The sequence below is a fragment of the Microcebus murinus genome, chromosome 5, assembly GCF_040939455.1.
Source record: "Microcebus murinus isolate Inina chromosome 5, M.murinus_Inina_mat1.0, whole genome shotgun sequence".
Lineage (NCBI taxonomy): Eukaryota > Metazoa > Chordata > Mammalia > Primates > Cheirogaleidae > Microcebus > Microcebus murinus.
The window spans coordinates 93,019,409-93,043,850 of NC_134108.1; the positions used below are offsets into that span (position 1 = coordinate 93,019,409).

Genomic DNA, 24,442 nt, shown 5'->3' on the forward strand with positions numbered 1-24,442 from the left:
CCTCACATCCGAGAGCTGCGCTGTGCGCACAAGCTATATAAACCCAAAGCAGACCGCGACTTTACACATAGGTCAAGTTATTCATCGTGCCGGATCTCTAACAAGAAATCCCAGCTAAAGCTAAGCCTAACCAGCAAGAAAAAGATCATTGCATGCTCAAAATGCTAAAATTTAATTTGAAACTAACTTGATTTGGGGACTTATTATTTTTTTTTTTACATTATCCAGAATGCCTTGCAGATGGGTGGGGCATGCTAAACATCGCCGTCTCTATTGGTGAGGTTCCCCGGAGCCTCGCCCATCTCGAGCGCCTCCTGGCCGCCCGCCGGTGCCGCCGCGCCGCAGACCGCTGGCCTCGCGCTTTGTGTGGCTCCGGGCGCTCCGAGCGGACGGCAGGTCTGTCTCCCTCCCGCCCTGCCCACCCGCCCTCTCCCCTCTTCTCGTTTTTCCTTCCCCTTCTCCTCTCCGAGTCTTTCACTCTCCCCTTCATCGCTCAGCCTTCCCCTCCGCCCCATTCAGTCCTTCTCTGGTCTCCGTCTTGTCCTTTGCGCCCCCCGGCCCCGTCTGGGGCCCCTTGGCGAGGGTCGAGGTCCTTCTTGGCTACGTGTGCGTGTTTTTATTAACCGCCTCTGCGGAGCCCGAACCCACTCCTGCGGAAGGCAGGATCAGATGGTCCCCCGGCCCGGCCCCGCGTGGGCTGAGCGGGGAAGGGGCCGGTCCCCGGGTGGCCGAGCCGTGGCCTGGGCGCGCCTCTCCAGGCCGGGGCTCCTCTCCCGGCGGCGCGGGTCGGGGACAGGCGGCACCCCGGGGGCAGCCACCGCCGGCGGCGGCGCGACGATGGACGCACATGTTTCAGACAATGGTTAATCGTCCCCACCCCCGTTCCAGTAGCTGTGTTCGGAAAACATGACGATGTGTGTAAAAGCATGCGTGTTTGGAGAGGCTCCGTCCCGGTGGCGCGCAGTTTTCCGTGGCAGCCCCCGCGTCTCGCCTCTCCAAGCTGCACTTGGAACGTCGTTAAAGAGTGTCTCAAGGTCAAACTATGTGCTGTTTTCTGAATCTGTGGAATTCCCGTTGCTGCCGGTACACATGTCTCGACGACGTTTTGTCCAGATCCCCCCCCCCAAAATCCCAGCTTCCCGAGATCCAGAGTAAGAAATCACAAATAGAAACGACACGAAAGCCAAGGGGGTGGTGGTTTTGCCTCATCTTTTAAAACGGTGCTACATTTTTATTGAGTGAGGGGAAAACGCAGCAATAAAAAATAAAAATAAAAAAATTTGCTGTGCCCAAATCCCGAATATTCATGTAGCCCCTGGGCACCGGGCACGAAATCAAGACTGTTCTGAGCCACAAGCTGCTGCATTTGTTTTCCAGAAAGCCTGAAAAGCCATCATGGCAGCGAGGCCCAAGCTCCACTATCCCAACGGGAGAGGCCGGATGGAATCCGTCAGATGGCTTTTAGCTGCCGCTGGAGTCGAGGTACCCTATACGCTGTTTCTTCAAAATTTGTCATAAAACTTTGAGATCTCTGAGGGGAAAAAAATAAGTCTTGGAGCACCGTTCAGCCCCAGGCCTCTTCCACCCAAATCACAGAGGTGCTTCATGGAGTCAGAAAATTCCTTCCTTTCAAGGGATTCTTTCTTTTCCTTTAGACATTTACTTGCTTATTGGCTTCTGATCTACCACCAATGAGTATTTGTTTAATAAGGAGAAAGGGAATTAACCTGAGATTTGCCAGGGACTCCCAGAACTTTTATTAATTATACTATTCCTGGCTAAATTTCCTGTTTATGTCCATGGCTTCAGACTAGCCTTGGTATCTTGCCTGCACATGTGTATGCGTCTGTTTTTGCTTTTGTTCTGTCCTTTTAGCTCCTTATTATGTAAATCTTCAAATACAAACAAAGGAAAAGAGAACGGCTTCAACAATCATCTGTTTTTTGCTCATCTTATTTATCACCTCCTTCCACTTGTTTTGTGGCTGTTGTTTTAAAGCAAAATCCAAGCATCATATCATTTCATCTGGAAGCACTTCAATATTTATCTCTAACAGATGAAGATTTTAAAACATAACAATACCGTTATCACACCCAACAAAATTAACAATTCCTTATAATCATCTAAAGCTCAGTCTAATTGTCTCACATAGGTGTTTTTTTTTAAATAATTTGTTCCAGTCTGAATCTAAACAAGATATACACGTTGCATTTGGTTATATTTTTTTCAATATTTAAAAAAAAAATCTATGTTTCCTCTTCATTTTTTAAAAACCAACTTTACATATGGGAATAATTAATTTAGATTTATAGGAAAGTTGTAGAATGGTGCAGAGGGTTCCTCCCTCAGTTTCCCCTAGTGAGAATGTCATACGTAATAATCATAACAAATTAAGAAATTAACCTAGGTGCATGACTAACTGAACTACAGACTTTATATGGATTTCACTAGTTTTTCCACTAATGCCATTTTACTATTCCAGGATCCAACATTATATTACATCATGTTTCCTTAGTCGCCCTCAATCTGTGTTCGCTTCTTCAGTCTTTCCTTGACACCTTGACAGTTTGGGAAAGCACTGGTCAGGTATTTTTGTAGAATCCTCCGCAGTTTGGATTTGTCTCAGTGTTTTCATGATCAGCCTGGGGTTATGGGTTTTGGGGAAGAATGCCACAGAGGTGAAGTGCCCTTCTCATCACGTCGTATCGGGGTTGCATGATAGCAACATGAGCTATCACTATTGATGGTAACCATGATCACTTGGTTAAGGTCGTGTCTGCCAGGTACCGCCACTGTAAAGTTACTGTTTTCACCTGTGTTCTTTGGAAGTAAATCGTGAAGTCTAGCCCACACTCAAAATGATGGGAATTAGGCTCCACCTCCTAGGGGTGGGATTTTTTTGTAAAGATTTGTTTCCCTCTCCCATGTGTGAATTTATTTAGTTCTTTATATCACTGTAGATCTAAGTATGTTGATTTTAATTTTTTTATTTTAATTTTTTTTTTGAGACAGAGCCTCACTCTGTTGCCCGGGCTAGAGGGCCATGGCATCAGCCTAGCTCACAGTAACCTCAAATTCCTGGGCTCAGGTGATCCTTCTGCCTCAGCCTCCCAAGTAGCTGGGACTACAGGACTGCGCCACCATGCCTGGTTAATTTTTTGTATGTATTTTTAGGTGGCCAATTAATTTTCTTCTATTTATAGTAGAGATGGGGTCTCACTCTTACTCAGGCTGGTTTCAAACTCCTGACTTTCAGCAATCCAGCTGCCCAGACTGCTAAGATTACAGGCCTGAGCCACTGTGCCCGGCCTAGTACGTTGATTTTGTATTTTAGGTTATCATCTAATAACTCAAATTGCCTGAATTGTTCCAGCTTTGGCCCCTGGGCTCTCTCAGCTTGGCCTTCTTTTTGTTGCCAGCACTTCTTTGCTTCCTGACACTACAAAATGCTCTAGCCTTATCTTGTATTTCTCTGCTATAGCCCTGGAATCAGGAATTTCTCCAAGGAGAATTAGTCCCTTTTCATAGAAAATGGTATTAGCAGCCAAGATCCAGGTGCTAGGTGTCTGTATTTATTTCTAGCACCATTTATTTAGGGAAGAAACTGCCCCTGTTCTGGATTTGACTTTTTGCCCTCAAAGTGTTGCCTTGAGGTAACATGGTAAAATGAGGCTACGCTGATTTAAACATGCTCCCCTATCCTCTCTGTTTCCTGTAAACTGCTCGTTGGACCCAGAAGTGTGATCCAGCTTCCTTTTTTCTTTCTATAGTTTCCCCCATTTCCCTTTCAGCTAGTGGCTTTAGCAGCTATTGGTCATCATAATTGTTAGGGATTTCAAAATGGCAATTTTCCTATCATTTCACCCAAATTTATTAACTATGATCTCATTTAAGGAGCACTTTTCACTTTTATAACCTCTAAAGGACCATTGATATAGGAAAGGCAAGATAAATGCTTGATTCCTTTATCAGTTTTCAGAATAATGAGTTGTTACTGTAGCATCCTGCAAAGATAGCAAATGTGAGTTGTTGGGTTTTGAGTTTGGTTTTTTGTTTGTTTTTCTTTTTTTTCTTCCCTCAAAATCTGAATCAATATTTTGTTTGTTTTTATTTTTTGTATATCATTGTAACTTGCCACACAGTGTTTTACAACTTTCTGAATTAGTTGACATCATTTTTAGATGCAGATCCTGATTTCTGCACTTCTCTTTAGAAATGGGAAGATCTGATTATCCTGGGTCTTCATTTTCACAGGGTAGCAGTGTCTGGGTCTGGTCTCGAACTCCTGACCTCGAGCGATCTTCCCACCTCTGTCTCCTAGAATGCTAGGATTACGGGCATGAGCCACCGTGTCCAGCCAAGTGTCTGGGTCTGAATAGGGACGGCCCTTCCATGCTCTGTTGTCTCAGGGTATATTTTCTAATTGTGCTAAGAGGAGAGTGAAAGAAATCTGTGGTCCCAGGACCTGAACCTGGTCGACTTCACTTATTTACATCATTTGTCTAAACCCAGGAGGCTTCTGAGTTTGTAATTCCTGATTTATTTAATAGATTTTTGAATGGATCTTATATATGTATGTGATATAATCCTGTGTTAGATCTTCTCTCTTCCCTGTCTTCATTCTACCCTGCTCCTCCTACTCCTGTGAATCAAGATTCTTGGTTACAGTAATAGAAACTCAACCCCGAATAAGTTAAAAAAAAAAAAAACATGTGTCATATAAGCCACCTACCCCAGACCTCAGAGTGGACGGACAGGTGGGGTAGAATAATGAGCCCACCCCTCAGACCAGGCTGGAGGAAGCTAGATCAGTCTCCCTCACTAGGGCCAACGACATGGTTTATAGTTTTATTTATGGTTTATTTATTTATTTATGGTTTATTCCCAAAAGGCGGTATTGGGCAGGGGTTCCTTCCCATCTCTTTGCCAAAAGACATTTTTACCTAAGTTTGTGCCTGCATAGATCTGAAACCATCGGGAGGAATGAACGAGCTGGCAGCCACCAGACAAATTCATGATTCCTGGTGTCCCAGGATTGGATTGAATCTGACATGTAAAACACACACATCTGAGTAATTAACTAGGTAACTAAAACCTGCTGATAAACAGCCTGCCCTAACTCAGGGAGTCTGTCTGAGTCCTCAGTCTCCCTAGGTCATTTAATAGAGTCATCACTGACATCACTCTGTGCTGGTTGCTGTTTCTTTGATGCTTCAGACCTTGTTTGCCTAAAGACCACCCCTTCCCCAACCAGGCAAATCCCCCCTTTTAAAAGGGAGATCAACACATAAAAGAAACTTAAAGGCCACCAACTCCTAATTCAAGACTTTTGAGTAATTCACTTAGAAGAACCAAAAAAGAGCGTTGAGAAAGGGAGGGCTTTTGTGTGGAAGCAGGCAGTTCTCTGTAGAGTCCTAGATGGGGAACAATTTAGGGAACAAAGACAGCCCATTGTGTGAATGGAAACCGGGACGCTGTCTCTGCTCTGGCAACCTTGGGCTAGCTGGAGCTGCCAGACCCCCTCCAAGCTCCCACTAGGTGTTTTCCTTCCTTCACTCTCCCATCCTCTCCTCCCCTGCTCCCGTGCCTGTTTCTTCTTACTTACCAATGGTTTTATAACGCTTCACGCCGTTATTCTAGTGACAGAAGGCACAGGTTTTGCATATGTGTTCCCAGGAGTAAAAAGTCAGAATCATGTGGAAGGACTTATTTTTAAAAATGCATTTTTCTGGCCGGGTGCAGTGACTCAACACCTGTAATCCTAGCACTCTGGGAGGCTGAGGCAGGAGGATCGCTCAAGGTCAGGAGTTCAAAACCAGCTCTGAGCAAGAGTGAGACCCCGTCTCTACTAAAATAGAAAGAAATTAATTGGCCAACTAAAAATATATAGAAAAAATTAGCCGGGCAAATCAGATCAGATCAATTAAACAGATCAATTAAATGCAGATCAATTAAACAATTTGTCCCTATGGGTCAGATTCCTCAATTGTAATCAACCCCTGTGGGTTAGATTGAAATTTAAATTTTTGAGCAGTTTTATTTTTGAGAAAGTTTTCATTTCATTTCACTTCTTCCATTGGGTAGATCCACTGCAACCTGTTGTCAGTACTTCAAACCTTCCAGCCATTGACTTCTTGAAGCAGCATAATTAGTTATCTATGGCCCCTGAATGTTCCCGATGTCACCAGTCCTTACAGTGAAGGGTACCTTGCCAGTGCATGCTTGGAAATTGAGGGTCCAGACAATTTGTCCCTTGGCTGAGGGCAGCGGCTCACGCCTGTAATCCTAGCACTCTGGGAGGCTGAGGCAGGAGGATCACTCAAGGTCAGGAGTTTGAGACCAGCCTGGGCAAGAGCGAGACCCCGTCTCCATCAAAAATAGAAAGAAATTAATTGGCTAACTAAAAATACATAGAAAAAATTATCCGGGCATGGTGGCACGTGCCTGTAGTCCCAGCTACTCGGGAGGCTGAGGCAGGAGGATCGATTGAGCCCAGGAGTTTGAGGTTGCTGTGAGCTAGGCTGACGCCATGGCACTCTAGCTCTGGCAACAGCGTGAGACTCTGTCTCAAAAGAAAAACAGACAGTTCTTCCCTGCAGGTCATATTCTTCAGTTGATTGTCCAATTGCCTGTTCTGCTCATACTTTTCTGCCTGTCTTGCAATGACTAGTTCATCCTGGTTCAGCCATTCACTCTGAGCATCAGTTATCCCTGCATGTATCAGAACAGCCTCCAGTTAACTAATATGATGTTTTTGACTTCTGATTTTAGTAGGTTTTAGTACAAATACACAGGGAGAAACACTGCAGTTGAATACATCCGAGAGATAAATTGTTCAGTTGAGCCAGGAGTATTGCCTGCACCACAGCTGACCTCCTGGGCATTTAGACAGATGTCCTGAACGAGCATTGTTGCCCTGCGGCTACTGCACCCTGGGCATCAGGTGGAGATCCTCTGAGAGCACTGAGCACTTCTCCAAACACTACGAGGACTCAACCTAGCGAGTGGCAGAAGCTAAGACTACACCCCATGATCCTGATTCCACCCCCACGTCAGCTAGTTCCCCTGGAGGAGGGGAGGGCAGTTGATGCAGCTCTGGTCAGCTCAGCCCCTCCCTGGGGTGATGGGAGCGCAACACAGCACTAGCCACGGTGGGGACTAATCCCTGGACTCAGGTGGGCAGAGCCTCCTCTTCTTGACACAAAGTGCATTAGTGCGGGACATCTTAGAACATAGTAATGTCACCAGAAGAGGAACTTGTTTTTATTCTGTTTCTTTCCTTCTGCCACTTTTTTTTTTGAGACAAAGTCTTGCTCTGTTGCCTAGGCTAGAGTGCCGTGGCGTCAGCCTAGCTCACAGCAACCTCAAACTCCTGGGCTCAAGCAATCCTCCTGCCTCTGCCTCCCACGTACCTGGGACTACAGGCAGGTGCCACCATGCCCAGCTAATTTTTTCTATATATTTTTAGTTGGCCAGTTAATTTCTTTCTATTTTTGATAGAGGCGGGGTCTCACTCCGGCTCAGGCTGGTCTTGAACTCCTGACCTTGAGTGATCCTCCCGCCTGGGCCTCCCAGAGTGCTAGGATTACAAGCGTGAGCCACCGTGCCCAGCCCCCCCAACTTTTCAATTTGAAAACATTCAAACCTGCAAAAAAGTTGTAATGGTACAATGAACACATTTCAACTAAATTCACCAATTGTTAACATTTGGCTACGTTTGATTTCTGCCTTCCTCTCCGCTTTGTGTTTCTGAATTATTTGGAAGTAGTTGCAAACATCAGCATCTATCTTCCTCCCAAGGAAGAATAAATAATTGTCCTAATAATGACAATACCATTGTCACCACTAAGAAAATCAACACTGGCATTCACAGCATCTAATATGCAATCCAGATTCAGACTTTCCCTATTGTTCCCAAATGTCTGTATAACTGGTACACATCTGTTTAGCAGCGATAACAGTTTCCGCTCATCTAGGGCATAATCATAATTCAGACATTTGGTGGTTATATCTCTTTAGCCACTTCTTGTCAACAGCACCTGGACTTTTTGTTGTTGTTGTTGTTGTGCCCTGAACTCTTTTTTTTTTTTTTTGAGACAGAGTCTCTTTGTTGCCCAGGCTAGAGTGAGTGCTGTGGTGTCAGCCTAGCTCACAGCAACCTCAAACTCCTGGGCTCAAGCAATCCTACTGCCTCAGCCTCCCGAGTAGCTGGGACTACAGGCATGTGCCACCATGCCCAGCTAATATATATATATATATATATATATATATATATATTAGTTGGCCAATTAATTTCTTTCTATTTTTTTTAGTAGAGACGGGGTCTCGCTCAGGCTGGTTTTGAACTCCTGACCTTGAGTAATCTGCCTGCCTCAGCCTCCCAGAGTGCTAGGATTACAGGCATGAGCCACCGCGCCAGGCCTGTGCCCTGAACTCTTAAGGAGTCCTGACCATTGTGTTGCAGAATGTCCCACATGCTGAATATGCCTGGAATTTATCTGGTATTTATTAATAGATTCTGGTTGAATATTTTTGGCAGTGTGTTTACAGGTGTGACTGTGCCCCAGGAGGCATAGGATGTCGGGGTGGTCCCCATGGGGAGGGGAGTTTGATTGCTTGGTTAGGCAGAGGGTGAGAGAGCTCCAAATCTCTCCATTATAAAGAGACATTTCCCCTTTAATCATGATTAAGTACTTGTGGGGTGACACTTGGAGATTGTGTGAACCTTCTGTACTCCAGTGATTTCACCATCCTTTATGGTCCTTAGAATTAGTTATTATGCTGGAGGCTAGAAAGTGGTGATTTTCTAATTTTATCCTTAATTAGGGCTAATTCTCCATTAATTAGCACTAATTCTTCTGTAAAAAAAAGAGCTTTTCCTTTCCCTTTTTCTTCAATGTCATCATTTATAGACTTAGAGATGGTTGTTATTCTTGTATGTTATAATCCATAATTGACATCATTCTTTTTGATGCTTGAATTGTGTCAAATTTGGCTAGGGAATTCCCCACACATAGAATCCTCCATGCTTTTGCCTTTGACATATCTTTCATCTTTGAGCACTTCCTTGCTTTCAGGCATAACAAAATCAACCTTTACTTATAGGAGCCCTAGTTCCTTTTAGGGGACAGTGATATTTAGAAACCAAGATGTGGATGCTAAGTGTGCTCTTTCTCTCTGCTTCTTGAGGCAATTAGTATTTTAGTATTTTCAGTCCTGAACCTGTGATGACATTTATCTTCTTTGGAAGGGGACGGGGGGACAGGGATATCTTTTTTAAAAATTGATTCGTAAGAGTACGTATTTTGGCAGTACATGTGATATTTTGATACATGCATATGACGTATGATGATCAAATCAGGGTAACTGGAATATCCATCACCTCAAACATGTATCTTCTCTTTATGTTGGGAACATTCCAGTTCTTCTCTTCTAGCTATTTTGAACTATCCAACACATTATTGTAACTGTAGTCGTCCTACTATACTATAGTACATGACATCTTAGTCCTTCTATCTATCTAACTGTATTTTTGTACCCATTAACCAACCTCTCTTCATACCCCCGCCCTTCTACCCTTCTCAGCTTCTGGTAACCTCCAGTCTACTCTCTTTATCTTCATGAGATCCTTTTTAGCTCCTACATGTGTGTGAGAACATGCAGTATTTGTCTTTCTGTCCCTGGCTTATTTCACTTAACACGATGACCTCCAGTTCCATCCACGTTACTGCAAATGACAGGATTTTATTCATTTTTATGGCTGAATAATCATCCATTGTGTATATATATCATATTTCTTTTTTTTTTTAATTTAGTTTGATGAAGAATTTCTGGAAACAAAAGAACAGTTGCAAAAGCTCCAGGATGGTGAGTATGAAAATGAAACCACTGTCTATAATACTGATTTTTTTTTTAAAAAAACCGTAATTTATGTGGAAGGGCAAAGATAGCTGATGACACTAAACACTGAGAACAGCATCCTAAAATCAGAAAAGCAAGAAGGAATAAATAGTTGGAATTGCCAGGAAATTGCTTCCATGAATGCTGTGTGTTCCGTCAAAGCTGGCTGAATCGAGGGAGCAGTTCCTTCCCCATCCCATGAGCAGCTCTTCCCCATCACTTTCTGCTGCCCTTCACCCCCTCCAGTCTCTTTCCCCCTTTTCTTTCTCTCCCTTGCCCTCCCGTCCTTCTATCTTCCCCCTTTGTCTGAAGCATCATGGCCTGCTTGAAGTGTGCAGACAAATGTCCCCATTTACAGGTGGCTACTTTCCCAAGTCAATGCCAAACAGAAGTGAAATCAACAACCCCCCCTTCCCCCCCCCCCCGACTCCTGGTCAGCTCTGTTCCTTCCATGTCCATCCTTAGTGGGGGACCCACCTGCAGGTCCCTAAGGAATGCCTAGCAACCTGTGCGCAGCTCCCCTTGGCCATCGGCAGGGTCTCCAAGCCCAACTCAAGGTTCCCTTGAGGGTTACCAGCTCTCCAGGGCTGTAAGGCCACCTTTCATGGGTGACACTGATCAGAAACCACCAGACGTGTGCTGAGTACTCCCCTCCCTGCTCCTCTCACCTGGCCTCAGTGCCTGAGCCCCTCGTGGGCTGTGTCCTATACCTGCATCTCTCCCCAGGGTTTGGTACGTGGAAAGTGTGTGATCCAGGTTTGTTGAAGAAAGTCATGGATTGTTTTTTGACCAGTAATAGCTAACTTGGCAGTAGGTGGTCTGTGGCTTGTAGAACAGACAGAAACCAAAGAGTATACATGAGTATCAGCTGGTGACTTGGGTTTCATTATCAGATTCTCTGAAAACAGTGCTCTCCAATAGAACATTCTGCAGTGAAGGAAATGTTCTATTCTGCACGGTCCAGTAGGGCAGCCACTTGGCCACATATGACGACTGAGCTCTTGAAATGTGTCTGGTCCCTCTGAGGAACTGAATGTTAAATTCTTAAAGATTTTGGTTATTAATTTAAATTTAGGTTCCAGTAGCTGCATGTAGCTAGTGGCTACTGTCCTGGCCAGATTAGCTCTGAAGAAGTATCTTCACTATGTCTCTTTCCCCCATCCCTCATCACCGCGGGGGAGGCATTTTTCCTGGGGTGAAAATGAAAAGGGAAGGTGTATAACAATGCTAGTTTTCAGGCTACTGTTATGGCTATATCTGCTCCCCTGAATGAAGTTCAAGTTATCTGTCATCGGTGAGCTTTTACAACTATTTCCTAAGGCTATGGCCCCGCATGTCCTTTGTCATTTAATAGAGCATTATTTTTAGGGGTCGGGGGAGAGGGAAGAATAAACCGCTTCTAACTCTGGGCTTCCACTCTCAGGTAACCACCTGCTCTTCCAACAAGTGCCCATGGTTGAAATCGACGGGATGAAGTTGGTGCAGACCCGAAGCATTCTCCACTACATAGCAGAAAAGCACAATCTCTTTGGCAGGGACCTCAAGGAGAGAACCCTGTACTGTGGTCCCTGTCGCGTTTTCACTTGTCAGCTCGCTGATGCCTTAGCTGATTAGCAGTCTTCTAATCGAAGCGCAGCCCGTCTCCTTTATGTCTCGCCATGTTAGCGTGAACAAGAAACAAAAATCCAGAAAGGGGCTGAATGTGGTGGCTCACGCCTGTAATCCTAGCACTTTAGGAGGCCGAGGCGGGAGGACTGCTTGAGCTCAGGATTGCTTGAGACCAGCCTGAGCAAGAGCGAGACGCCATCTCTACTATAAATAGAAAGAAATTAGCCAAACAACTGAAAATAGAAGAAATTAGCCGAGTTGTGGTGGCGCATGCCTGTAGTCCCAGCTACTGGGGAGGCTGAGGCAGGAGGATCACTTGAGCCCAGGAGTCTGAGGTTGCTGTGAGTTAGGCTGACACGGCGGCACTCTAGCCAGGGCAACAGAGTGAGACTCTGTCTCAAAAAAAAAACCAAAAACACAACAAAAAAAACCCTCAAAAAACCCCAGAAAGGTCACGAAGACCAGTTAGAAATTCAGTATAGAGAGTTTGAGTAAAATGGTAGAAAAGAATTGAATTCAGATATTCATGTCTGGGGTGTCTTTGTTTCAGGTTTCAGTATCTTTTAAGTGCTTTGATACTGTTTTTTCCTTTTCTTGCAAATTCACAATTGTTGAGTGTTAGGAATGAGAAGCTGCTGTGATATTCAAGGCCTGGGAGAGTGTGCACTGGATTATAATTTGAATTCGAAGTCTGGTCCTTGCATCTCTTAGATTCATGACCCTGGGCAAAGTGTTAAGCTCCAGTTTCCTGATGAGTTTTCTGTGCATTGGGTATCACAATAGTGCATTCCTCCTCTGGGAGGCCGAGGTGGGCAGATTGCTTGAGGTCAGGAGTTCGAAACCAGCCTCAGCAAGAGCGAGACCCCATCTCTACTATAAATAGAAAGAAATAAATTGGCCAGCTAATATATATATATATATATATAGAGAGAGAGAGAAAAAATTAGCCAGGCATAGTGGCACATGCTGGTAGTTCCAGCTACTCAGGAGGCTGAGGCAGGAGGATCGCTTAAACCCAGGAGTTTGAGGTTGCTGTGAGCTAGGGTGACACCATGGCACTCACTCTAGCCTGGGCAACAAAGTGAGACTCTTTGTCTCAAAAAAAAAAAAAAAAAAAACCAAAACAATAGTGCATTCTTCGTAGTGTGGAGGATTCAGTGAGATAATGGATATAAAGTGTTTAGCACCGTGTCTGATTAGACTCTAAGCATTCAATAAGTGGCATTTGCTATTTTTATAAATGTGAAGTTTAACCCACACTGAGAGACCAGAACACAGGTGCTTTAGCATGAGGGTGGAGGAATGGGAGCTAGGGAGAGAGGGCAGACATGACTATCGTGCTGATTGGAGACAGATTTTTCTGAAACATTTTTTCGTGTTACATCTAGAATTGATTTTGCATCTTTGCTCTGAAGAGGCAGGTGTAGGTAAATGCATCTTGGTACTTAAGTTGTCAGAGCCTTAAGCAAAAAAACCCCTCTGGATTCTTAATTGTGGAAACTGATAGGAAAAACTGACCACACTGTGCTTTTTGTTTTAAGGATCGACATGTATGTGGAGGGGACACTGGACCTGCTGGAGCTGATTATCATGCATCCTTTCTTAAAGCCAGACGATCAGCAAAGGGAAGTGGTTAACATGGCGCAGAAGGCTATCATTAGATACTTTCCCGTGTTTGAAAAGGTAGGTGGCTGAGATGCCCACAAATGCGGCATAACCAAACCGTTAAGACAGCTGACACAAACACCCTTCTGCTCAGGGCCGTGTAGAATGGAGCCAAGTTGGACGAATCTAAGAGCTGATGGGCTCCTAAGAGCTAATAGTAGTCATCAGCACAAAGCTGATGTCTTGGAGCCCCTCTGGCTCCACTAGGACCACATGTTTCTGAAGTCTAGAAAAAACATGGGTTCACCACATGTGTGCATTCTTGCTGCTTGCATTCACCAAGTGCCTGGCTTGTGTACAATACAGAAAAGCAGAAACTACCCCATTCATTCATTCAGCAAACAGCTGTTGAATAGCTATTATATATCAGGCATCCTTCCCAATAGTTGGATATGAGGAGGAGAACCATTTACCATTTCCATTTTATTTCTTCTCTTTGCTCTCTTTGTTTTCCGTTTTGTTATTTTCCTCTTCTTATTATTGTGTCTGCTTTTCTGAGCTTCAAATTCCTCTTTCACTGAACTGGAAGGAATTGTTTTTAATGCTTCCATTTGGACACAAAAGAAAGACGATACAAAAATTTGAGAAGGCCTATTTGGCAGACTTCCCCTAACTATCTTTATGGGATTAGATTTAAGAAAAATGAGAGATGTTTGGGGGATTTTTTTCTGTAGCTTGGTTTCATGGTGTCTTTCCCATAGGCAATCTGTGAGCGCAAAGTAGGATAATGCAAAAACGGGGTGTGGCTAGGGCATGGGGACCTGGCGCCTTGGCAAAGAAGGGTCAGTGCTGATTCTTAGGTCCCTGTGGCCCAGACTGTGTCAGGGCTCCTCTCGATACACCTGTGAGGTACAAATTGTTACGCTTTACACAGAGTGAAATGGAATCATGGAGAGATCCAGTGACCCATTCAAGGCAATGCAGCTGGGAAATGGAGACCCGGGCTTGGAACTCTGGTCTTGGACTGCAGATTCCGGATTCACTGTACTTTGTCACTCTGGCTCCAGTCGCTGTTATTGATTTGGAGTCGGATTCAGAGTTCCTGTCAGACACACGCATGCGCACAAACACACACACACACACACACACACACACACACACACACCCTTGGGCGTCCAAGAGCTCACGGTGGAGGACATCTCCCCTTTGGCCACCACTGTTCCCCGCCCCCCCCCATCATGATCTGTTCCTATAAAGCCCACATCTATATGTTACCCTCAAAAGGAGAGTCGAGATGAACTCAGTCTTTTCTCTATTTTGGGAGATGTAAGAGGAAGTCTACATTTATAGTCAAGTCTAGTTTGTGACTACAAGTCCTGGTGTTCATGGAAACGCGGAGCAGGGAAACAAGAGTGGGCCCCTTGGAGACAACCTGTTCCCTAGACTTCCTACATCAGCTCCGCCCCTCCTCGAGGCTCCCGGATTGGCTTCTGTAGATACATTTATGGAAAACTGTATTTCTTTCAAAACACCGGATGCTAAATCCAGAAATAATACATTTTTCCCTTCTCCCTTTCAGTAGCTTGTTCTGATCTACAGGAGATATTTAAGGATGTTTTCCATTTCCTCTCTCTCTCTCTCTGATGGAGGGAGCATCCTCTCAATTGATGTTATTTATAAAAGGATGAAAGGACAGGCCATGGTTTCGTCCCTTTTTAGATCCCGCACTGATTCAATAGCGTCACCGGTTTCTCCATGTGGAATGTCGTAACCAATGCAAACCATTTATACCCTGCAGATTTTAAGGGGTCACGGACAAACCTTTCTTGTTGGTAATCAGCTGAGCCTTGCGGACATAATTCTTCTCCAAACCATTTTGGCTCTAGAAGAGAAAATTCCTAATATCCTGTCTGCATTTCCTTTCCTCCAGGTAAATAAAACCATGTATTAGAAGGTTGGCCCAGAACTTTTAGGCCATCCTTCAATGTCTGTTGTTCGGTTGTCTTGGGGGGTATGTGTGTGTGTGAGTGTAATTTAAAATTCTAGTTAGTAAAATGAAATGAAGGTATGGACTTGAAATTGTTTCTCTGGTCCTCAAATCCTTAGAGTTGAATGATCATTGAATGCAAAAGAAATTTTTGCCTTAGTTTTGTTCTATAACTACCGTCTTGGAACAAACTCCATGCACAGAGAGTTTGCTGATTGGGGTTCCGCAGAGATAGCCATAGGGCCGAGGGCCTCCTAGTCTGTGTGTGCTGTGTCTGCTGACACAGGGCAGGTGAGATTAGCATCAAAAACAGTCTTGTCCTCAGGGTATGGCTCCCTTTCTCAGAAGTAACGTGGTCTCAAATTGGAAACTTCCAACCCAGAGTTCTGAGAGCAAATGAGAGGCACCCTAAATATCACCCCAGAGGGTTCCCACCATTCTCCTTCCCAGAAATTCCAAGGGAAGATTTTCATGTGGTTCAAATTACTCCTTGGTGTTATTCGGCAGGATTGATCGTAGAATTTTAAAGTTGATAAGGGCTTTAAAAAACAATCTCATCTAATGCCTTTCATATACATATATATATAGAGAGAGAAAGAGAGACCAACCCAGGATGAAGAAGTCAGCAGCCAAGACACAAGACAGCCTGGCTAATGTATGTCTAGAACCTTAGCCCTTTATCTCAAAGTCTAATAGGCTTAACTACCCTATGGGGCAGGGAGGGGGTCTGCAAACTACAGCCCCTGGCTCACACCTGGCCTGCCACCTGTTTTTATATAGCTCATGAGCTAAGAATGGTTTTTACATTTTTAAATGGTTGAAAAATATCACAAGAGTAATAATACTTTATGAGACACGAATTCAAATTTCAGTGTTCATAAATTTTATTGGAACAAAGCCATGCCCAGTCACTTAAACATTGTCGTCTGAGGTTGCTTTTGTGTTCCTACAGTGGAGTCAAGTAGATCTGATGGAGACTGTGTGGGCTGCAACGCTTAAAAATATTTGCTGACTAGTCCCTTACAGAAAAAAGTTACCAATCTCCAACATAGACCAAAATGATATATCTTTGACCAAGCTATCAAAAGCCAAGAAAGACACGCTATATTCCCAAAGAGTAACACACATGCTTTTTAGGAAAAAAAATTTTTTTCTAAGTCTAGCAAACATCATTTTGATACACTAATGAGGACAACCATGACCAATTCAATAAATATACCTGTAGAATAATAATAGAAATCTTTACTTCACCAAGGCAAATAAGCCACTGTATCATTTATGATGTCACAGTTAGCACACACACACACACACACACACACATATTCATTTCTTGCAGACACAGAGATGAACTTTAATTTGACTTTATTCATTCAGAATTTGGGATACTTTTGACCTGAAGTAGTCTTTTGCCCTTGTTAAAAATGTTATTTGCTGGCGGGGAGCGGTGGCTCATGCCTGTAATCCTAGCACTCCGGGAGGCCGAGGCAGGAGGATCGCTCAAGGTCAAGAGTTCAAAACCAGCTTGATCAAGAGCGAGACCCCATCTCTGCTAAAAATAGAAAGAAATTAATTGACCAACTAAAACTATATAGAAACAATTAGCTGAGCACAGTGGCACGTGCCTGTAGTCCCAGCTACCCGGGAGGTTGAGGCAGGAGGATCACTTGAGCCCAGGAGTTTGAGGTTGCTATAAGCTAGGCTGACGCCACGGTACTCTATCCTGGGCAACAGAGTGAGACTCTGTCTCAAAAAAAAAATTTATTTGCTTAGCAGAGACAGGAAGTAGGAGGGAGGGATCTATCATTTATTGAGTCCCTGCTTCATTCCAGATGGCCTGCTGGGCACTGACATGCATTTGCTCACCTGCCCCCTACCCCCACCCCTGTAACCTAGGAGGTGGGCTTTCCTATCCCCATTTCACAGGTGAAAACTACAGGCTTGGAAACACGACATGATTTGCATAAAGCTACATGACTATGGGTGACTGAGCTGGGAGACACAGAAGGGTCTGGGATCTAAGTCTGTACCCTTTCCACAGTCTGTGAGGTTTCCTAAAAATACATTACTTAGAAATGCATAGACGTACCTTTGGCCCTAAGTATGGGATGCTAAACCCAGAAGAATGTAGAATGCTAAGCTTATCAAATGTGAAATCTCTCCAGGTATGCATATATGCTTGTGTACACTACACACATACCTCATAGGCAGTATGGTACTTTTCTTTGAATATACGTACACAAAAGATCTAAAAAGTTCAGGGTTAGTGATAGAGATCTGGCTCTTTTGATAAACTGTAGCAGTAGGACCAATTGGTACTTTCCGTTCACAATGTTGACAACATTATGACAACTTGTTTTTAAACCATAAGGCACGTCTAAATATAAATGTAATTTTAATCACTGATCAGATTGAAATCAACATTAAAGGACTTCAGATTATGATACCAGATCTGTTTTGAATTAAAGGGTTATTCCTATATTGATTAATGATTAAAAAAGGTCATAAGAGTTTATTATACAGGATGACTCTGAACCCTAGATAAATCTTGAAGTGATAAATCCTTTGGAACAAGCTTCTAAATATTGGTATAATATTCAAAATTATAAAATACAAGTAGAGCTAAAATAAGTAGTGAAAAGAGAAGATTGTCATATTTACATATAATTAATTGACATAATTATTAGGGTTTTTAAAATATTAGTGACACATATACATATTTGTGTGTGTGTGTGCTTAATTATGTATCCTTTGCACATAATGGGCATTTAGTAAATAGTAGCTTTTTTAAAATAAATGACCTCTTCACTTTAAAAGATTTTATTAGAATAATTATATATGATGATTATATGCTTCTTCATATAGTTCAAAATTTTCACTACATCAAATGGATTTTTCTCAGTTACTGAGAATTGGTAAGATTTGACTCTATAAATGACAAATACATTTTTTTCTTCCATTTCAGTTTACATAAATATCTACTATTTGAGCCATAGGCAATGAAAATGCAAATGGGCCAGGCATGGTGGCTCAGGCCTGTAATCCTAGCACTTTGGGAGGCTGAGGTGGGAGGATCACTTGAAGCCAGAAGTTCAAGACTAGCCTGACAACATAGCAAGACCCCTTTTCTACAAAATATTTAAAAAAAAAAAAAATTAGCCAGGTGTGATGCATACCTGTATGCCCAGCTACTGGGCAGGGTGAAGCAGGAGGATCTCTTGAGCCCAGGAGTTTGGAGTTTGAGGTTTCAGTGAGCTATGATCATACCACTGCACTCTAGCCTGGGCAGCAGAGCAAGACCCTGTCTCTATTTAAAAAAAGAAAAGAAAAATGCAACTGATCATCTCCCACAGATAGCCAGAAAGAGGATTCATTTGCTAGTAGGAGTAAAAAGTCTAAGGAAGCTGAATCTTAAAATATAAATTGTACCATCTGATGACTTTTTAAAGCACTTTTATTTAAATGGCTCATGCATTTTCTCTGAGTAGATCAATACATTCACGGTGTTATCTATGTTCTTTTCTCTTTAAGCAACAAGTATCATAATCCTATTTTAAGTATGTCTTTTTATTTTGTATCTCTGAAAAGAGTTGACATCTTTCTGTGAACTGGGAGATTTGTATAACCCCTGGTCTTGATTCCAGTCATGTGGCAGAGATTGTAAATAATCATACCAAGAGGTCAGAGATGCTTAGACATGCTAGATTGCAGTTCTGATCAGATCCCTTCAAAAAATATTTACTGAACAAATCTGATGGGTCACTTGCGTAACCATATTTTCATAGTACTGCATAACCTTTGCTGTTAAACTTGAACTTTTATGTTTTCCTTTTCCAGGAGTATTCAGTGAAAATAAGTAATATTCCTACAATCAAGAGATTCCTTGAACCCGGCAGCAAGAAGAAGCCACCACCTGATGAAATCTACGTGAGAACAGTCTACAACGTCTTTAGGCCGTAAGACGGCACATCTGTCTGTGAGTGACAGCGTGTTCCTAGAGATGGCTGTGTCCATCGATCCCAGCCCTGGCATACGGCTGTGTATTAGGTTGAGTCCTAAGTTGGGTCTTTCATGTCCAGATCTTTTCTAGAAATACCAGTCCCCTTTTGTCCAGTAAATAATTGTCATGGGAAACCTTTTCTGGAAAATGTTTTGGGGAAGGCTGACGTTTAAGTTAGATCTGAGCGTCTTTCTGCTCTCCTTGGCCTATTCTCAACCCTCTCCAGTCTCTTCCTAATTTTTAGTGTCCAATAACAACAAAATGTCTAGTGAATGACCCTCCTCTGAGCTATAATAAATCAAATAGTAGTAATGAATGTAATTGACATTGGCCGAAATAAAGAATTTACCAATCATTGCCCTGTTGCTAGAATTTCTTAATTAAAATTTTTGAAATACAGAAAACATTTTGCAAGGTTCAAAAATCCAAAAAAGCATAAAGGGCTGTACAGTCTCTGAAGCCTTCTTTTCAACCCTGCCTCCCAGCAACGCAGTCCTGCTTCTCACAGGCAAACACAGTTACCATTTGTATATCTTTCCAGTTATATTGGACACATGTATAAGAAAATGCAATATGTATTATTTTTATCTTCTTATAACCCCCAAATGGTTATTTGTAGGCTATTAATGTTTCATATTTCAAAACTGAAAGGTATAGTCTGTTAATACTGCTTTTAAACAGGTGTTATTTATACATCTCAAATATTAATTGAGCACCTATTATATACCAGGCAGGGTGCTAGGAGGCAGAATGATAGAATAGAGCCCTGGTTTGGGAAAGTTCACCACAGAGTAGAGAAGATACACATGTAAACAACAGAAGTAATTCTAAAAAGAATTTTAGAAATTTTTAGAATCTAGAAATTTTCTAAAAAGAAAAGAATTGCCACTTTTGGAGTGTCTACTACTCAGAAATTACAAAACCCAAGGAAAGGCAAGTTTTTGATGAGGGGCTCATAGAGAGGACACATGTATCCCTCACTGCAGGAGGAATCCTTTGCCCAGAGTTAGGAAAAGAAAGAAAGACAATTGTCAGGCAATCATTAATGCCTGTGGCAATCAATGCAAGTGCCCCGGATGTTTTTATTAGACAAAAATCAAGCATAAACATCAAGGCAGTGATTTGTCTTTATATTTACGTAATGTGACCATTGTGTCATCACTCTAATATTTAAAGTTTCTGGAAGATCAAAATCTTGGTGGCAGGTGCAGCACTGGGACAGGCCTGAGGAACAAGGCAGGGCCCAGGTCGGGCCAGGCTCCTGAGTGCAGTGGCCAACAAAAAGAAAATGGGGGAGTGTGTAAAGAATTTGACCTTGCCCCAAGAGGGGTCTGGCCTTTGCCTCTGGGGCTGCGGGGTGGGCAGTCTCTAAACCCTTGGAATGTCATGCCTGATAGGAGTGTCTTTGTTTGGCTGGGGGCCTTCAGCCAGCCAGTAACAATGTGGTTTAGGGTGAGAGCTTTGAACCACAAGGCCATGTGATATAGGGTGGGGGCTTTGGGTCCCTTTGACTCAACTCTGGAGGGAGGGGGACAAATCAGCCACTTGGGAAGTAAGCCAAGCCTACACAGTAGACCCCCAGTGAAAACCCCAGGCTCCGAGGCTCAGGTAAGCTTCACTGGTTGACAGTGCTCCATGTGTATTGTCACATCATTGCCCGGAGGAGTAAGCCTGTCCACGACTCCAAAGAGAGGACATGTGGAAGCCCCGTGTTTGGAACCCTCCTGGACTCTGCCCTATGTATCTCTGGGTCCCTTGTTTGATTTTCACCTGTATCCTTTCCCTGTAATAAACCGTAGCTGTGAGTATAACCGCTTTCAGTGAGTTCTGTGAGTCCTTCGAGTGAAGGTGGTTTGGGGTACCCCCCAAACTTGCAGCTGGTGTCAGAAGTGAGGGCAATCTTACAGACTGCTCCCTCTGAAGTCTTCAGGGAGGAGAAACATACTACAGTCATTTAGACATGAATTTGCACATGGGAACCACGCATCGACTTGATAACACTGAGGGGTCTGCGTGACAGGTTGCGCATCCCAAATCTGAAATCCGAAATGCTCTGAAATCTGAAGGTTTTTGAGCGCCTACGAGTGAGACTCAGAGGAAATGTTCATTGGAGCTTTTTTGGATTTGGAATGCTCAACCAAGTAAGTATAATGCAAATATTCAAAAATCCAAAACATTTCTAGTAGCAAACATTTAGGATAAAGGATTCGCAACCTCTACTGAGTTTTGTGAGATGTCAGCAAATTTGGGCTCTTTTATATTATCATTTTGGTGTATGTTTACTATCCAATGCCATTGCCTGAGGGCTTGCTATATAGACCTTAATTAAGCCCATTTTGCAAACATTGCTTTTGGAGTTTTAATTCTCTTAGACATTAGGGGGCCCTCAACTCTAGCTCTTTGAGGAAACAATCAAGCAGGAAGGTTGGCTTCTCCACCGAATTAAAGGATTAGAGAAAATCAACACAAGAGGCCGGGCTGTCTCCAACAAAGAGAAGTTCCCAGGTTTTCCCTGTTCATGGTTGCATGACCTTAAAGTGTGCAATTCACTACCCATATTGGAAACCAGTCCCCACCCGCAGTCCCCTCCCCCGTCCTGCCTCAGGCGGCTTTATCCCAGTTTCATCACATTCCTTTTTTGGTGCAGACTTTAGTCTCAAACCTCTGCCCACCACTCCCACCTCCCCACTTTCATGAGTTACCAGACTTCAATAATAGAGTTAGGAGGTCAGGGACAGGATTGTTTATCGTCAAAAAGTGTCAGTGTTCTGTTCAGGGCTGAACCCTGAACCCAGGGATGAGACAGGGAGCAAGAAAGAGGGAGGAGACTTGAAGCTCGCTGAGTAAAAACCACGACAGGTGACTCAGCGGCATTAAAGTGCACAGCCAGGCATCGGTGGGGCAGTTGCAGAGGCTCCAGTGCGGGGGACAGAGGAGGAAATCTGGACAGTGAGGGGCACTGGTGTCTGGGACAGAGGGACAGTCTGTAGAGGGCAGCCTCCTGGGGGCTGGGACAGAGCAGAAAGTGAATCCTATGGGAGGGGGCAGTGACACACAATAATAAGCAGCATGGACTTTTTTGTCTTTGCTGGTCTTCCCTCATGGCCCAATATGCTTTTTTTTTTTTTTTTTTTTTTTGAGACAGAGTCTCACTTTGTTGCCCAGGCTAGAGTGAGTGCCGTGGCGGTCAGCCTGGCTCACAGCAACCTCAATCTCCGGGGCTCAGCGATCCTTCTGCCTCAGCCTCCCGAGTAGCTGGGACTACAGGCATGTGCCACCATGCCCGGCTAATTTTTTGTGTATATATATTTTTAGTTGGTCAATTAATTTATTTCTATTTTTGGTAGAGACGGGGTCTCGCTCAGGCTGGTTTCGAACTCCTGACCTTGAGCAATCCGCCCGCCTCGGCCTCCCAAAGTGCTAGGATTACAGGCGTGAGCCACCGTGCCCGGCCCAATATGCTTTTGATTCCTTCAGCCCCAATGACCTGCCCTTGAACACTGCATGACCGGCTCCTTCTTACTCCATCAGCGCAAACATCCCACGTGAGGGAGTCCTTTTCTGACCACAAGTTCTACAGCACTCCCCCCAGCTTCCTTCTCATCCTCCTGTTGTATTTTTTTCATAGCACTTGGCACCCTCTGGCGTTCTTATCTGTTTAATCCATTTGTGTCTCCATATTTAAAGCCGGTTACTCGTACGTAGGCAACATATAGTTGGGTCTTTTTTTTTTATCCACTCACAATAGTCTGTTTACTAATTAGTGTATGTAAGATCATTCACATTTAAAGTAATTATTGACACAGTTGGATTTATATCTACCATGTTTGTAACTGTTTTCCATTGCTGCCCTTGTTCTTTGTTGCTTTTTTTTTTTCTGAGACAGAGTCTCAACTCTGTTACCTGGGCTAGAGTGCCGTGGCGTCAGCCTAGCTCACAGCAACCTCCAACTCCTGAGCTCAAGCTGTCCTCCTGCCTCAGCCTCCCCAGTAGCTGGGACTACAGGCATGCACCACCATGGCTGGCTAATTTTTATATATATATATATTTTTGGTTGTCCAATTAATTTCTTTCTATTTTTTGTAGAAACGGTGTTTCACTCTTGCTCAGGCTGATCTCAACTCCAGAGCTCAAATGATCCACCCACCTCGGTCCCCCAGAGTGCTAGAATTACAGGCATGAGCCACCATGCCCAGCCTGTTTCTTTTTCTCTTTCTTTCTTTCTTTCTTTCTTTCTTTCTTTCTTTCTTTCTTTCTTTCTTTCTTTCTTTCTTTCTTTCTTTCTTTCTTTCTTTCTTTCTTTCTTTCCCTCCCTCCCTCCCTCCCTCCCTCCCTCCCTCCCTCCCTCCCTCCCTCCCTCCCTCCCTCCCTTCCTTCCTTCCTTCCTTCCTTCCTTCCTTTCTTTTTTTTTGAGACAGGGTCTCACTTTGTTGCCCGGGCTAGAGTGCCCTGGCGTCAGCTAGCTCACAGCAACCTCAAACTCCTGGGCTCAAGCGATCCTTCTGCCTCAGCCTCCCGAGTAGCTGGGATTACACGCATGCGCCACCATGCCCGGCTAATTTTTTCTATATATATTTTTAGTTGGCCAATTAATTTCTTTCTACTTTTAGTAGAGATGGGGGGTCTCGCTCTTGCTCAGACTGGTCTCGAACTCCTGACCTCGAACCATCATCCCGCCTCGGCCTCCCAGAGCGCTAGGATTACAGGCGTGAGCCACTGCGCCCGGCCTGATCTTCCATTTATATGATTTTATATGATTTATATGATTCCATTTTCTCTCTTCGCTTGGCATATCAATTATACTTTTAATTTTTTTTTACATATGTTTCATGGTTGCCCTAGAGTTTGCAGTATGCGTTTGTAACTAATCTTGGACCCTTTTCAGATAACACTATACCACTTCCTAGATAGTGTGGGTACTTCATAACAGAGCATTCCAAATTTTTGCTCTCATACATTTCACTTATCAACAAGTTATAATCATCGATTATGTTGTTGCTATTATTATTTGGAGCAAACTGCGTTTTTATACATATTTCCACTGCCTGTCTTTCCCCTGTAGAATATAAGCACCACAGGTGCAGGAATGCTGTCATGCCAGCCTTTGTTAAAACCAAGGCCTAAAACATTACCAGGCACAAAGAGATATTTAGGAAATAATTGATGAATGGGCCAGTGGAATCTTACTTTCTTCTAGTTACCTGGGTAGCCTGATGTACTGTCAAATACGCAAACAAGGTAAAGTGAAACCCCAGAAGGGTGAGTTCAAGCTGGAATGCTCATTGGCTAATCCTTTGAGTAGGCGGAGCTTTCAATAAGAAAAGAGATGCTTATAAAGCCTCCCT

At 43.6% G+C, this 24,442-nt stretch overlaps 1 protein-coding gene across 3 annotated transcripts; it reads left to right on the forward strand.

Moving 5' to 3' along the window:
- The first annotated feature begins 302 nt into the window (after positions 1-302).
- LOC105869211 (glutathione S-transferase A4) lies at positions 303-19,454 on the forward strand. Of its 3 annotated transcripts, none has more exons than XM_012760902.2 (7): positions 303-396; positions 1,378-1,482; positions 9,816-9,867; positions 11,324-11,456; positions 13,050-13,191; positions 14,912-15,043; positions 18,935-19,454. In XM_012760902.2, the coding sequence occupies exons 2-7, from the start codon at positions 1,396-1,398 to the stop codon at positions 19,055-19,057; spliced, it is 669 nt and encodes a 222-aa protein (XP_012616356.1). In that variant the 5' UTR covers positions 303-396; positions 1,378-1,395; the 3' UTR covers positions 19,058-19,454. The 3 variants fall into 3 exon arrangements, with proteins under 3 accessions (XP_012616356.1, XP_012616359.1, XP_075859410.1); XM_012760905.2 differs by having other exon boundaries at positions 11,324-11,375; XM_076003295.1 differs by lacking the exons at positions 303-396; positions 1,378-1,482 and adding an exon at positions 8,382-8,501.
- Positions 19,455-24,442: the final 4,988 nt, after the last annotated feature.